Raw genomic sequence first — 15,594 nt, 5'->3', positions numbered from 1 at the left:
CTTCTCAGGATGATGCTCAGGTTGGAGGAGAGCAGAGTAGACACAGTCCTTGAAGGGATGAAGGAGTTAAGTGCTCAGTGACCTCACAGGCATTGTACAATAGTGCACCTCTTCGCTGATTGGCTTCAGTAGTTAAGAAAGCTTTCTGGTTTGAGTCAAAATGACACTGTCACCACATTGACACCCTATGAGCTAAGTGGAAATGAAGACCAAGAAAAGAGGATGTTTAGGCTGTGGCTGAGGAGGGCCTGAGACCCAGTGAAGTCCAGTGTGACTGCCCTGAGCAAAAAGTGTGTCCTTTCTTACATTTTACATCTTTTTTTTTTGGGGGGGGTTGGTTTTTTCCAGACAGGGTTTCTCTCTTTAGCTTTGTGCCTTTCCTGGAGCTCACTTGGTAGCCCAGGCTGGCCTTGAACTCACAGAGATCCACCTGGCTCTGCCTCCCAAGTGCTGGGATTAAAGGCGTGTGCCACCAACGCCCGGCAACATTTTACATCTTTTTCCATTCTCATAGGATCCCTTTTGTTGGGCCTTGCCCCTGGTTCCTTGAGGAGCTGTTGCCTTTCTTGCTGACCTTGATCAGATGTCCTCCCTATGCTAATTCCCTGCTGGTGTCCTTCCTCCCAAAACAGCTTACCTGAGGTTCCTTGCTTGTGTATCCTTCTTTTGGTGTAAACAGCTAGGATGCAAGTGTGTAAAACATCTGTTGTGAACTATGGCCATCTGGGGTTCTCCCACTGTGTTGTAAACCTGTATTTAAGGCCTCTGCCCTCCTTCAATAAAGGGCATTTTGGCATTCTACTGAGAGGAATGACCCGCTGTTTTGTCTCTGTTTTTAATCCTCAGCCCCTCGCTCAGACAGGGTGAACTGGTGGTAGCATGGGCGCTACACTCTTTTAAATTCCTTTGGTCTTTTTTTCTTTCTTAAAAAAATAATACTGACACCCACATTACCAGAACACAATTCTATCAGTACAAATACACAGACAAAGTTATACAGTACTTATTTAGAGTTGATACTGTGCCATATTTGACCACGAGAATTTCTGTACATCATCTTATTAACTTCTAGGACTTCTGATCATACTGTGGAACCCTCTGTTGAATAGTCTGGTGAATTAATCTTAACTAACTCTGACTCTCCTAAACTGCTAGGGCATCACAGAGAAATCTCAAAAGCAACTGTTTGCCCTGTTACCAATGATCATGTCTTACTGTTATACACAGTTAAGTATAATAAACAATCACAATGACATGTATAGGTTACCTATTTATTGAATATTGGCATTTATCTCTAAGCAAAAGCTTCGGTATTGAATTAATTAGTAAGATTAGATCAGCACTGGCTTCCCTGCCAATGGCTCCACTGGTATTTTCTACAGTGTAGCATAAGATTCTCCACAGATAAACAAGGAACTAGAGAAGATCTTAAATGATTATTTAGTCGGGTAGATCCAGTGTTGAGAGAGACAGGGATCTAGCCCTGGAAAGGGCTGATAATGACTTGAGTGAACTGAGGATCCGAGCTTAGAGCACAAGATGGTTAGATGTAGATGAATTTCTAAATGGTCTTATTAAATAAGAAACACAGAGTCAAATACAGAGTTAAAAGCCCAAGAGATCTGAGCACTAATAAAGAGCCAAGACCACCTTATCTTACCACTCGCTGCCATCCTTCCCCTGAGAGAGAGACCTTCCTGTGTGTCTTGAGTTTTATTGCTTTCCTATTCTGCCTCCTCATTGGCTCTAAGCCCAGTCACATGACTTCCTTGTCACTGTCTGTCTGTACAGACCTCCTGGTCTCTATGGTTGGTACTGGGATTAAAGACTCAAGGGTCACCATGCTTGGCTGTGTCCTTGACCACACAGAGACTTTGTCTGCCATGTGATTAGATTAAGGGCATGGGCTACCACCACCAGACATTTATTCCTGGCTCACTAATGACCTCTAACCTCTAGGCAAACTTTATTTATTAACATACAAATAAAATCACATTTCAGCACAATTAAAATATCACCACAGTTAGAGCTGTGTGAGATTAGCTTTGGGAGGTGGGACAGGCTGCCCTTGCTCTAAGAACAGGTGTGTGTGTGTGTGTGTGTGTGTGTGTGTGTGTGTGTGTGTGTGTTGCCCATGGAGGTTAAAATAGGGCAACGGATGCCCTGGACCTGGAGTTAGGATGGTTGTGAGAAATCATGTGCATGCTGGGAACTGAACCTGATTTCTCTGCAGGAGCAACAAGTGCTCTAAACCACTGAGCATCTCTCCAGCTCATTATCGACAATTAAATATATGATGAAATTCTATCATTTGCAATGATACAGGTGAAACTGAGTCATGATCCTAAGCTAAATAAGCTAGGGACAGTTGAAAAAATAATGAATGATCTCACTGTGTTTAAATCTAAAACAACGGAATTTGTAGAAGTAGAGAAAATAGTGATTATTGGAGGCTGGGCACATTAGAACTAAAAGCTATTAAAGAAAATGTACAGAATTTCAATTAGGGGGAGAAATTACTTTTTGAAATCTACTGCATAATATGTTAAAATACATTGTACTTATTGTGTTTTTAAAAACTGTCAAACAAATTTATGTTCTCACTACAAAAATGAAAACTATTTAAATTTGTGAATATGTCAATTAGTTTGATAATAGTTTGATTTAATCATTCTACATGACATACATGCAATATAACTTTGAAGCCTGAAAATATGTGATTAATGTAAAGGTTTTTTTTTTTTTTTTTTTTTTTTTTTTGGTTTTTTGAGACAAGTTTTCTCTGTGTAGTTTTGGTGCCTATACGGGAACTCGCTCTATAGACCAGGGAGGCCTCGACCTCTCAGAGATCCACCTGGCTTTGTCTCCTGAGTGCTGAGATTAAAGACATGTGCCACGACCCTCTGGCTGAATATAAAATTTAAAGCTGTTATTTCAAATAAATTAGCTATACAAAACATGCAAATATTGGTATTGGCTGGGAAAACACAGAGAGACAAAAGGAATTCTATGTATTCATATCTTTCTCTATTCTAGGAAACACATCAGCTACTTAGGTGAAATTGTATGAAATTCTGTAGGTAGCTATTCATGATGGCTTGCAGACAATAACATTCTAAGGACACTGTGGAGAAGCAGAACACATCTGGGTCCATTGCAAACTTTCTGCCTCTCCTGTAGAGAGAGCAAACTACAATAGGAAGGTCTCAGCTGGGTTGTCACAACATGGTTTCCTGGTGTCATATTGCAGTGAGCCCAGGATGTCACTCTCCTTGGCATTAAGTGGTAGGGTCAATGGCCAAATGGGCTAGGGCATCATATGAGGAGGGGGACTTAAAGGACATCTGGAAAGCTTCTCATGGGACTCTGAACTCAAGTGTTTAAGCTGCAAGGATTCTCTATCTGCTACAATGACCATAAACTTGATTGTTATGGTGTCTTAGTGGTCTTTCCTTTATCATGCTACAAAACTCTATGATAGATTTAATTAAGAGCCATTAAACTTTGAGAGACAATTCAGTGAACCCTATTTCTCTGAAATCAGAATAGATCACCAAGCTATATATTAATTCAGTACTTATGTTGAGTCATTTCTCAGGAGCTAAAACTTCTGGGCAATCCAAACTCAATTTGTTCAGAGAGAAGCTCATTTTCCAGACAGGATCACACTCTGTGGCTGAGGCTGAGTTTGAAAGCTCTATCCACATATCCCTGACATGGAGTCCCAGAATTACAGGTGAAAAACACCATACATGGTTCAGAAACCAGAACCCTTGAGTACAGTCCTTTCTAGGAGGGGAGTTGTGTGCACATCTCTTTGATTTGGAAACCATGTATTGTAGCCATAGATGAAAATGTCATTCCTACGTTAGAGGATGACCTACATCATGTAGGGCAGCAGCCTGACTCTGCAGAGAGTTGTCGCTCAGCTGTTACTGTGTGCTTTGCAGACTGTCCCACAATGCTTCAGGCCAACTACTCCTGAGAAATATGGTAAATAAACACATTCCTGCCTTTCTGTCAAGGTAAAATATGTCTGTTGTTTAAAAGTGTGTGTATTAGTTACTTTTCTATTACTGTGATAAAACACCATGAACAAGGCAACTTCCAGGAGAAAGACTAGGGAATATGGGTCCAAATGTGGCATCAAGTGGAAGGCATGGCTGCAGGAGCAGGTAGCTGAGGGCTTATATCATTTACTGTAATCACACACACACACACACACACACACACACACACACACACACACACACACACTCACCCCAGAACATACAAAAGAAAGAGAGAGAATTGTGAATGGTGTGAGTCTTTGTATCCACAAAGCCTGCCCCAGCAAAGGACTTCCTCCACCAAGACCATATTTCCTCACATCCCCAACAGCATCACCTGCTGGGGACCAAGTGTTCAAACACAGGTGCCGAGGGGACATCCTTACTAAAAACCACCATGGAAAGAAAGGTGGAATGGGACACAAATAGAGAACAGAAACTCTGTATTCTCTAAGTCCCTGGAAAGTGGTACTGGGAGACTTAGGAAGCTGGACAGGACAATGGAGGTATACCAGCATGTGTTCCTGACCACAAACCAGAGACTCTTGTGTTCTTGTGTCTGGTCTGTGTCCTTCAGGGGTGTCGTACAGCTCTCCCTGGCATGCTGGACTGCAATGGCCTGGAGGAACAGAGAAGTTGGGTCTTGATGAGTTGAAGCATCTCCTTTCCCAGGTGCAGAAAATCAGTATAGAGATTTTAGGGGAGCAGAGTAACCTCTTTTGAAATGGGAAGAGCTGAGAGATTCTTCCATAGAGCAGAGAAATCTGAAGCAGTCTGTGTTTAAGGCATTTACCTGCCTCTGAATCCACTCCAATGTGTACTCAAGGGAGCAAAGCAAGGTGGCTTTAACACCTTCACCATGCAGCTGTGGAGGAGCCCAGGGGTTTCTTCCTGTGGGAGGTCTGAGCATGGGCTCATCTTTTGTGTGGGAGGCCAGCAAGTTACTGACCACAAATTAGATGACATTGAAGTCACTTGTGCCTTGGTGGCCAGGAAATCCTAGGCTCAGTTCAGCCTCTATCTGAACATGGTTGATGCTGGTTGTCAGATCAGTTAGGACCTTGTGGTAGGAATTTACTTCTATCTCCTCTCTGAAGAGGAATAACAAATGGTTTTCGATGTTATTTAAGCCATAGGACCATCTCCTCAAAGTAAATGTAACACCTACACTGAACACATATGTGACCATATGATTTCTATCATACATATATGGTTGATTTTGCACTCTTCTTTGTTTCCATTGTCTCCAATAGCTAGGTCCTTATATGTCTCCAGGGTGGGTTTGTTTTCCAGTTCCCTATTAGAAACTGGGTGACACCTGCATCTGAGCCTATATAAATCCTGTCTTTGAAAGTTTCCTGACCCAAAGGGAGATTTTACTTCATCTCCCAGAAGAATGTGATGCTCTGTTATTTGGGACAGGGAGGCATTAAGCTGTAGTCATAAGTCATGTTATCTGTTAAGAGTTTGACAGGAGAGGCCCCCCGAAGCCCAGGTTGCTTGGAGTTTTAGGTTTATTTGAGTTAAATGAAGCATTTTTATGTTTGTTTTGATACAGAGGCTCTCTCTCTGTTACCTTGACTGGCCTTGGACTCAGAGGTGTGCATTTCCTGCCTCCCAATGCTGGATTAAGACATGAGCAACCATGCCTCACAGCTTGGATTTTTATTTTATTTTATTTTATTTTATTTTATTTTATTTTATTTTATTTTATTTTATTTTTTTAGCAATGTGAGTCCAACACAGGGAGACTTTTATTTAACAAAAAGGCAGATCTTCTGGCTACTGTCTCATGTCAACACCTTCCTAAAACTGAGACTAACAGTTAGTCTTAGGACCTATGGATGCCGCAGTAACACAAAATTTTAAAATTTAGAGATATTTCTTCACAGTATTGTTTTTCTATTTTCCTTGATTCCCATTTAATTCTGTTAATGATTTATGCTCCTGAATATGTGCATCTCTGATGATTTAAACCTGCATAATGGCTCTGTATCTGTTACCTTTAAATAAATACAATAGGCCGTCTCATTTGTCTTATTCTGTAGGAACTATCCTCTCTCCTAGTTGAAAAAAATGCTTCTCTGAATAGTTTCCCAGTAGAAGCTAATACACTGTTGTCACTTCCAAACCTCATACACTTCAGTGCTCACTGATGGAAAGGTGGAGATTTCTAGTTCTTTTGCCCTTGTGGATGTCAAGGACTGACACAGGCCATGGGACCGACATGGCCTCCTACCCTAGAGTCCAGCAGGGACTGAGATGGACATGCTCAGAGGGGCTCCTGCTGTGAGAGACCCTGCAGCTGTGGATGCTGAGCACACAGGAGGAACTGAGCTGACTGGGAAGAGCTTCCCTAGGTCTGAGCATGTGGGAGGTGGGGTGCAAGGTTTTAGAAAGAGACACTGAGGGCCCTGACTTCCATGGACCCTCTGTGATGCCATTTCTGGCCTGGATATTTGAGAGCCACCTCTCTGCCAGGACCTAAGCTAGGCTGGCACCACGGGGCTGAGGCCCTAAGGTGAGGAACCACACATGGCTTAGGTTACAGGAGGTTATAAGAGGTCGGGATGTGCTCAAATCTGCATGGTTATAAAGCACAGAAGTTGTTAGACTCATCTGAGCATCCATGATGGAAAAGGGCATAGAGCCAGGAGGGTGGACCGAGGTTGGCCCTGGTTCCAGAGGAGGATAGGGAAACTAATTCCAGATGTGGAACCGCCCTTACTGAAATATCTGTCACCTTAATAGTGAAGCTGTGGGAAAAAGATACTGTTTCCAGGAAGGCCCATCTACAGTGACCTGGGCTCTGTCTCCCATGTCTCCAGGACCAGTGGTGCTTTCCCTCTCCTTTCTTCCATGTGACACAGAGGAGGAAAAGTTCACCCTGAGCCCCAGGATAGGAGACCCCCAGCTCAGCTTTAGTCTGTCAGAAGGGCAGGCACTGCAGAGTGGGACCAGTGAAAATGAGCTGGCAATGGCCGAGCCTGAGCTTTGGGGGAGGTGAGTGTATGGTGTCGGGTGAGCAGAGAGCAGAAGTGTGCCACTGGCCTGCCAAGACAGAGTTGGTCCCTGCATAAGAAACCAGAATTCCAATACAGCAAAGAGAACTTTATTGAGTTGTGGCTTCTGTCCTAGGACAATCCTGGACTCAGCTGTAGGGAAGAAGCAGAGCCAGGGAGGGGTCTGGTTGGCTCTGTAGTTAGCTGTGTTTCATTGTTTTCTTTATCCAGGATAGGAAACTGGACACTCTGGTGAAGGCTTGGGGAGTAGAACCATCAGATTGTCCAAGGGAAACGATGCCTGCAGCTGCTTTTTTACACACGAGAGGCCCCCCATCATCACCCTGTGAATTGAAGAAGGCACAGCGGACTGAGCTATTGTTTCTCCAAGTCCCAACCTCCCATCCCTGTCATACTGCTCTCAAAGAAGCAGGACTTGTGAGCTCTGTTGTGGGAGATCAGAGGGCAGGCCTGGGTGTTCCTGGGCTTCCTGCTCTGACTGGGGACAGGGTTACTGCTTCACCTCCCTCCTGAGCCCAGCCTCTGCCCTTTCTCCAGGTCTGTGATCCACTGTCTATGAAGGTGTGTAGGACCCTCTCATCCGGGCCATTGTTTAAGAACATGGGGACAGGTGAGTGGGCCTGATGTGAGCATGGAGGACAAGACCATGGACAAAAGTGGGTGCTTAATCTGTGGAGACACCTGCTTGTGTTAATGACACAGGCAGGGACACAGCTTTCTAAAGCCTGGGTCTGGATGTCAGGAGAACTGTGCAAATCCTGCTTTTACACAGCTTCCTTCACAGAGTCTCTTTGTCAGCTCAGGAGGTCTAGCTAGTCATTGGTTCCTAGTGTTCTCCCTCCATTCCATTCCCAGGGAAATCATGCCAGGCACTGGGCAAAGTCCCTTGATGTTTGGTCTCCAGGTCCCAGATTGCCTTTCCCTTCCCACGGACCCCAGGGAGGATGAAAATCCAACTTACCTTGAAGGAAGCATGCTTGATCTTTGGGTCCCCCAGACATAAATGATTGGCTTTGTTGTAATAACCTTGAAAGTGGGACTCACACAACTGATCCTTCTGGACCGTCAGCTCCACCTCTTGCAGTGTGTTTGGGTATTCACCATTTGGGGCCATCATTCCCCAGCCAGCCACAGAGCACACATCCCCTGGCTTCACATCGACCTTGCGCCTGGGCAGGTTGAGGGGCTTCACGGCTTTATTTATCTTTGCTGTACTCTGCAGCTGATAGGGAAGAGGCAGGAGAGACCAGCTTAGCCAGGAGCCTGCTGACCTGGGACACTTTGACAACCAGGATGGCAGGGAGGGAAGGAGCAGGATGAGAGCAGGAGGGGAGGGGCAAGCCTTGCATTAAGCAGATCAGAGGCACCAGGGGTGGGTGAGGTGTGGGTGGAGGTGTGGATGGGGGGTGGTGGCCGGTCTCACCTTCAAGAGCATGATGTCATTGGAGCGGATCTTGGGATGGTAGTCTGGGTGTGGAATGGCTTTTGCCACAGGGATGATCTGCTGAGTATCCTCCTGTGCCTTGATGTTGTGGGCCCCCAGAGTGACTGTCATTGAGCTGTAGAGAGCAGAGTGGAGATGAGAGATGTGGAGGGAGAGAGGACACAGTCCAGGAGGTGTAAAAGGCAGGGAGGGGCTCTAGCTGAGGGGACTTGAGGAGACAGGAGGGCCTCAGGGTTTGACCTGCTGCTCTGCTTCTCAAGTACATAGAGTCCTGGAGGCTCCCTCTGGCTTCTAGGAAATATTCCAAAGTTTGCACAGACTCTCAGTGTGTCTTTTCAACCTCAGCCACTGCTTTAGTCTGGGCAGTGGAGCTACTTTCAACTCAAGTGTGCTGCTGGCTCTGACCTCTCACCTTTGACTCAGTGTCCCTGTTTTCAGACTTCCATTTTCACAGTCCTGCCCTCTTGTGTGCTCTCACAGGAGCATCCACAAGCAGAGGACAGAAGCTCCTATGCGGTCTCAGAAAGTATGGGCTAGCTGCTTCTCCTCACCTTCCCAGGCAATGAGCAGCTGTCAGCACGAATTTGTCTCGCACCAGGAAGCCTCCACAAAACTTCTTCTTCCCATCATCATCCAGAAACTTAACATAAGCCATGTAGGGGAGGGAGTGGGGTGAGACCTCATGTCCCCCGATGATCTCCTCTGAAAGAAAAGGCTAGAATATTTGCATGCCTGGGAGCAGCAGATCAGGTCAGGAGGGAAAGTATAGGGAGGGCTGAAGGGGTGAGATCAACAGTACCCCAAGACCTTGACAGACAGAATTCCTTGTACATAGAATAATCTTTGCTGAATCTTAAGCCACATAACCCTTTTCAAAGAAGGGATGGGTGGAACTTGTCCTCCAGCCCCTGATTTACAAATATTTGGTGGGTCCAGCTCTGTCTTCATGATGGTAGATACCGAGGGGATCCTGGGAGACTCCCTATCAGTTTTTCTGTGTTAGTGAGCCTCCGTGACACCTCCAATGTCTTGATTTGTGACAATTTGTCACCTTTTACCACCAAATCTACAGAGGGGAATTTCCTAAAATTCTCCTCTTCTGGTGACCAGTACATCTTGGGTTCTCAGCAAATGCTTTTGGCTGCATGGATGAATGACTTCTACTTAGCTGGAGGCCTGGTGGTTCAGAGCTCCTGGGGTTCAGAGCCTGCGGAACATGGAGGAGTGTGCTGGGAAAAATGGGAACAGCTGGGGACCTGCAGGAAGTAGTTGAGAGGCCACCAAAACAAGACTGCAAAGCTAGTGGAGTGTGCAATGCGGCACCTTGTCTCGCAGGTCCTCTTTCTTCAGAACGCTGAGGGCAGAGGTTACTAAATGATGCTAATGTTCTTGAGCCGGTGGCCTTACCCCATTGCAGGCTGGTCATTAAAGCTGCCCTTGCCCTGGGCTCAAGGAAGGTTAGTGATGCACTCCTTAATATCTTTTCATTCTCTGCTGCTTCTCTTTTTAGGGATTAGGTGAGGAAGAAGAGCAAGGAAAAGCTAGTGCCCACCAAGTCTTCTGAGGACACCTCCCTTCTTCAGACCCTGTTGAAAATCTAGCCAGTGACAGATTTCCAGGTCTGGGTTTCAGGAACCTCCTGGTTAGGTGCAGGTCAGTTCCTGACTAGAGCTGGGCAGAGTCTGCAGAGGTATTATGGGATGGCACCTCTGAGACCGGGATGTTCACTCACCTCCACCAGCTCCAAGTGGCAGAAGAAAGGTCAGGAGAATCAGGACTGGTGGCATCTTCCCAGGAAGGCTGCTCAGGTTGGAGGAGGGCAGAGTAGACACAGTCCTTGAAGGGATGAAGGCGGTCAGTGCTCAGTGACCTCCAGGCATTTTAAACCTGAGCACCTCTGCGCTGATTGGCTTCAGTAATTGAGGACGTTTTCTGGTTTGGGTCAAAATGACACTGTCACCACATTGACATCCTATGAGCTAAGCAGGAATACAGACCAAGAAAAGAGGTTGGTTAGGCTGTGGCTGAGGAGGGCCTGAGACTCCGGAAAGTCCAGTGTGACTGCCCTGAGCTAAAGGTGTGTCCTTTCTTACCTTTTACATTTTTTTTCCATTCTGATAAGATCTCTTTTTAATTTCTTTGGTCTTTTTCTCTTTCTTTTCTTTTTAAAAAAATAATACCAGCACCCAAGTTACCATAACACAATTATATCACTACATATACACAGATAAAGTTATACAGTAGTTATTTAGGGTTGATACAGTACAGGATTTGACTAGGAGAATTTCTGAACATCATATCATTAACTCTCATTAACCTCTAGTACTTCTGATCATAGTGTGGAAGCATTTGTTGGTGTAGTAGGATGAATTAATCTTAACTCACTCTGACTCTCCTAAATGCTAGGTCATCACAGAGAAATCTCAAAAAAAAGTGTTTTCCCTGTTTCCAATGATCACTTCTTTCCATCATATATAGATAAGTTTAATAAACAATCACAATGACATGTATCAGTCACCTGTGTATTATATATTGGCATTTATCTCTAAGCAAAAGCTTAGAATTAATTAGCAAGAGTAGATCAGCACTGGTTTGCCTACTGAAGACTCTAATGGTATTTACTACAACATAGCCTAGCATTCTCCATAGATAAACAAGGAGCTTGGTAAGATCTTAAATGATTATTTAGTGGACTAGATCCAGCAGTGAGAGAGAGACAGGGATCCAGCCCTGGAAAAGACTGATATTGACTGGAGTGAGCTGAGGATCTGAGATTAGAGCACAAGAAGGTTAGAGCTCTGTAAGATCAGCATTAGGAGGTGAGACAGTCTGGCCTCACCTAAGAACAGGGTAGGTGTTGTCCGTGTGTGTTTCTCTCTCTCTCTCTCTCTCTCTCTCTCTCTCTCTCTCTCTCTCTCTCTCTCTCTCTCTCTCTGTGTGTGTGTGTGTGTGTGTGTTGCCCATGGAGGTCAGATAGGGCAATGGATGCCCTGGACCTGGAGTTAGGATGGTTGTGAGACACCATGTGCATGGTGGGAATTGAACCTGAGTCCTCTGATAGAGCAACGGGTGCTCTAAACCACTGGGCCATCTCTCCAGCTCATTATCGAGAATTAAATATATGATGAAATTCTATCATTTGCAATGATACAGGTAAAACTGAGACATGATCCTAAGCTACATAAGCTAGTGACAGTTGAAAAAATAATGAATGATCTCACTCTGCTTATTAAAAAAACAATGGAATTTGTAGAAGTAGAGAAAATAGTGATTAATGGAGATTAGAACTGGAAGCTATTGATGAAAAAGTACAGAATTTCAATTAGGGTGTTGTATAATTTTTTGAAATCTACTGCATAATGTGTTAATAATACATTGTACTTTTAAAAACTTCTGTCAAACAAATTCATGTTCTTACTATAAAAATGAAAACTATTTCAGTTTGTGGGTAAGTCAGTTAGTTTGATTTAATCATTCTACATCACATACATATAACTTTGAAACCTGATAATATGTGATTAATGTAAAATTTAAAGCTGTTATTTGAAATAAATTAGCTGTATAAAACATGCAAGTATTGGTATGGCTGGGAAAGCACAGAGAGGCAGGAGGAATTCTGTTTCTTCATTTCTTCCCTTCTCTAGGGAACACATCAGCTACTTGGGTGAAATTGTATGAAATTCTGTAGGTAGCTATGCATGATGGTTTGCAGAAAACGACATTCTAAGGACACTGTGGGGAATCAGGACACATCTGGGTCCAATGCAAACTTTCTGCCTCTCCTGTAGAGAGAGCAAACTACAATAGTCTCAGCTGGGTTGTCACAACATGGTTTCCTAGTGTCATACAGCAGTGAGCCCAGGATGTCACTCTCCTTGACACTAAGTTGGCAGGGTCTTTGGCCAAATGTGTTGGGGAGTCATTGTGAAGAGAGGGACTTTAAGGACCTCTGGAAGCTTTTCATGGGACACTGTCCTCAAGTGTTTAAGCTGCAAGGATTCTCTATCTGCTACACTGACCATAAACTTGACTGTTATGGTGTCTTAGTGGTTTTTCCTTTATCGTGCTGCAGAGAATAGATAATAGATTAGGAGTCATTAAACTTTGAGAGACATATCAGTGAGTCCTCTTTGCCCAGGAAATAGAATTGAGGACCTAGCTACATATTATTCTAGTTCTTATGTTGACTCATTTCTCAAGAACTAAAACTTGCGGGCAATGCAATCTCAATTTGGACAGAGGGAAAATCATTTTCCAGACACGATCACACTCTGTGGCTGAGGCTGAGTTTGAAACCTCTATCCACCTATCCCTGCCCATGGAGTCCCAGAATTACAGGTGAACATCACCGTACCTGGTTCAGAAACCAGAACCCTTGAGTGCAGTTCTTTGTAGAAGGGGAGTTGTGTGCACATCTCTTTGATTTGGAAACCATGTATTGTAGCCATAGGTGAAAATGTCATTCCTAGTTTAAAGGATGAACTACATCATGTAGGGTAGCAGCCTGACCCTGCAGAGAGTTGTGGTTCAGCTGTGGCTGTGTGCTTTGCAAGCTCCTCCACAATGCTTCAGGCCAACTACTCCTGAGAAATATGGTAAATAAATCCATTCCTCCCTTTCTGTCAAGATAAGATATGTCTATTGCTTAAAATCATGTGTATTAGTTACTTTTCTATTACTGTAATAAAACACCAACACCAAGGCAACTTCTAGGAGGAAGATCAAGGAATGTGAATCCAGGTGTGGCATCAAGTGGAAGGCATGACTGCAGGATCAGAAAACTGAGGGCTTGTATCATTTACTGTAAACTCACACACACACACACACACACACACCAGAACATAGAAGAGAGAGAGAGAATTGGGGATGGTATGAGTCTTTGAATCCTCAATGACTGCCTCAACAATGGACTTCCTCCATGAAGACCATATTTCCTAACATTCCCAACAGCATCACCTACTGTGAACCGGGTGTTCAAATACAGGAGCCTAGGGGACATCCTAACTAAAAATCACCATGGAAAGAAAGTTGGCATGGGACACAAATAGAGAACAGAAACTCTGTATTCTCTAAGTCCATGGAAAGTGGTACTGGGAGACTTAGGCAGTTGGGCAGACAATGAGGTATACCAGCATGTGTTCACCACCACAAACCAGAGGATGTAGCTAGAGTTTTCCTGCCTTACCCACAGTCAGGGCAAATCTTTGTCACCTGCCAGTCCCACAGCTGCTCAGACCCAACCAAGTAAACACAGAGACTTATATTGTTTCAAACTGTATGGCCGTGGCAGGCTACTTACTAACTGTTCTTTTAGCTTAAATTAGTCCATTTCCATAAATCTATACCTTGCCATGTAGCTAGTGGCTTACCGGTACTTTAGATCTTCCTTGTCCTGGAGGCTGCTGCAGGCAGTGACTCCTGCCTTCCTGTTCTTTTATTTCTCCTCTATGTTAGTCCCGTCTATACTTCCTGCCTAGCCATGGCCAATCAGGTTTTATTTATTGAACAATCGGAGCAACACATTTGCCATAGAGACCATCCCCCAGCACAGCCAAGTGCAGACCATCTCAGACACCTGCACTCAGGCCCGTGGTCCTAATCATCCTCTATGCGGACCTGCTGGGTAAAGACACAAGGAACCCAAGAACGGGCTCCCATAGGACATACAGAACATCCCACAGCAAGAGGACACTGTTCTTGTGTCTGGTCTGTGTCCTTCAGGGGTGTCTTACAGCTCTGCCTGGCTTGCTGGACTGCAATGCCCTGGAGGACTAGAGAAGTTGGGTCTTGATGAGTTGAAGCATTGTCTTTCTCAGGTGCAGAAAATCAGTATAGAGATTTTAAAGGAGCAGAGTAAGCTCTTTTGAAATGGGGAGGGCTGAGAAATACTTCCATAGAGCAGAGAAATCTGAAGCAATCTGTGTTTAAGGCATTTACCTACCTCTGAATCCATCCAATGTGTGCTCAAGAGAGCAAAGTAAGGTGGCTTTGAATAACTTCGCCATGCAGCTGTGGAGGAGCCCAGGGGTTTCTCTCCACAGGAGGTCTGAGCATGGGCTCATCTTTTATGTAGGATGTCAGCAAGTTATTGACCTGAGATTAGATGACATTGAGCTTTTATGAAGACTTTCACAGTAGAAGCTAATTGACTAAAGTCATTTACAAAGCTCATACAATTCAGTGCACACTAATGAAAAAGTAGAGATTTCTAGTTGTTTTGTCCTTGTGGATGTCAAAGACGGACATAGGTCATGTGCCCATCATGGCCTCCTACCCTAGCGTCCAGCAGTAACTAAGATGGACATGCTCAGAGGGGCTCCTACTGTGAGAGACCCTGCTGGAGTGGATGTAGGGCATATAGGAGGAACTGAGCTGACTGGGAAGAGCTTCCCTAGGTCTGAGCATGTGGGAGGTGGGGTGCAGTTTTCTAGAAAGAGATGCTGAGGGCCCTGGCTTCCATGGACCCTCTGTGATGCCATTTCTGGCCTGGACCTTTGAAGGTACCTCTCTGCCATGGCCTAAGTTGGGCTGGCACCACAGGGCTGAGGCCTTAATGGGAGGAACCACACATGGCTTGGGTTATAGGAGGTTATAAGAGGTAGGGATGTGCTCAAATCTGCATGGTTGTAAAGCATAGAAATTGTTAGACTCGTCTGAGCAGCCATGATGGAGAAGGACATAGAGCCAGGAGGGTGGACCAAGGTTGGCCCTGGTTCCAAAAGAAGATAGGGAAACTAATTCCAGATGTGGAACAGCCCTTACTGAAATATCTGTCACCTTAATGGTGAAGCTGTGGGACAGAGATACTTTTTCCAGGAAGGCCCATCTACAGTGACCTGGGCTCTGTCTCCCATGTCTCCAGGACCAGTGGTTCTTTCTCTCTCCTTTTTTCCATATGACACAGAGAAGATAAAATGTTCACGCTGAGCCCCAGGACAAGAGAGCCCCAAGCTCAACTTTAGGCTTGTCAGAAGGGCAGGCACTGCAGAGTGGGATGTTGTTGGGGTGAGCAGAGAGCAGAAGTGTGCCACTGGCCTGCCAAGACAGAGTTGGTCCCTGTGATACGAAACCAGACTTC

The 15,594-nt window shown here is 44.8% G+C and overlaps 1 protein-coding gene across 1 annotated transcript; it reads right to left on the bottom strand.

The window, feature by feature from the left end:
- Positions 1 to 7,145: 7,145 nt before the first annotated feature.
- LOC114683803 (granzyme C-like) lies at positions 7,146 to 10,396 on the bottom strand. The gene is made up of 5 exons (XM_028858149.2): positions 10,249 to 10,396; positions 9,068 to 9,218; positions 8,496 to 8,631; positions 8,034 to 8,294; positions 7,146 to 7,395 (listed from the first exon to the last, which is right to left on the bottom strand). The coding sequence occupies exons 1-5, from the start codon at positions 10,301 to 10,303 to the stop codon at positions 7,252 to 7,254; spliced, it is 747 nt and encodes a 248-aa protein (XP_028713982.1). The 5' UTR covers positions 10,304 to 10,396; the 3' UTR covers positions 7,146 to 7,251.
- Between the last annotated feature and the right edge of the window lie 5,198 nt (positions 10,397 to 15,594).

This window comes from Peromyscus leucopus, chromosome 9 (assembly GCF_004664715.2).
Source record: "Peromyscus leucopus breed LL Stock chromosome 9, UCI_PerLeu_2.1, whole genome shotgun sequence".
Taxonomy (NCBI): domain Eukaryota; kingdom Metazoa; phylum Chordata; class Mammalia; order Rodentia; family Cricetidae; genus Peromyscus; species Peromyscus leucopus.
The sequence above is the reverse complement of the archived record's forward strand: the minus strand, read 5'-3'. Positions and strand labels throughout refer to the sequence as shown.

What these genes read in the sequence shown, in the direction of transcription:
- LOC114683803 (XM_028858149.2), bottom strand. Translation starts at nt 10,303, where the DNA reads ATGCCACCAGTCCTGATTCTCCTGACCTTTCTTCTGCCACTTGGAGCT. An exon ending in GCTGCTCATTGCCTGGGAAG is followed by an intron (nt 8,632 to 9,067) that starts GTGAGGAGAAGC and finishes TGCTCTCTACAG; the next exon opens with CTCAATGACAGTCACTCTGG. An exon ending in ATGACATCATGCTCTTGAAG is followed by an intron (nt 8,295 to 8,495) that starts GTGAGACCGGCC and finishes CTTCCCTATCAG; the next exon opens with CTGCAGAGTACAGCAAAGAT.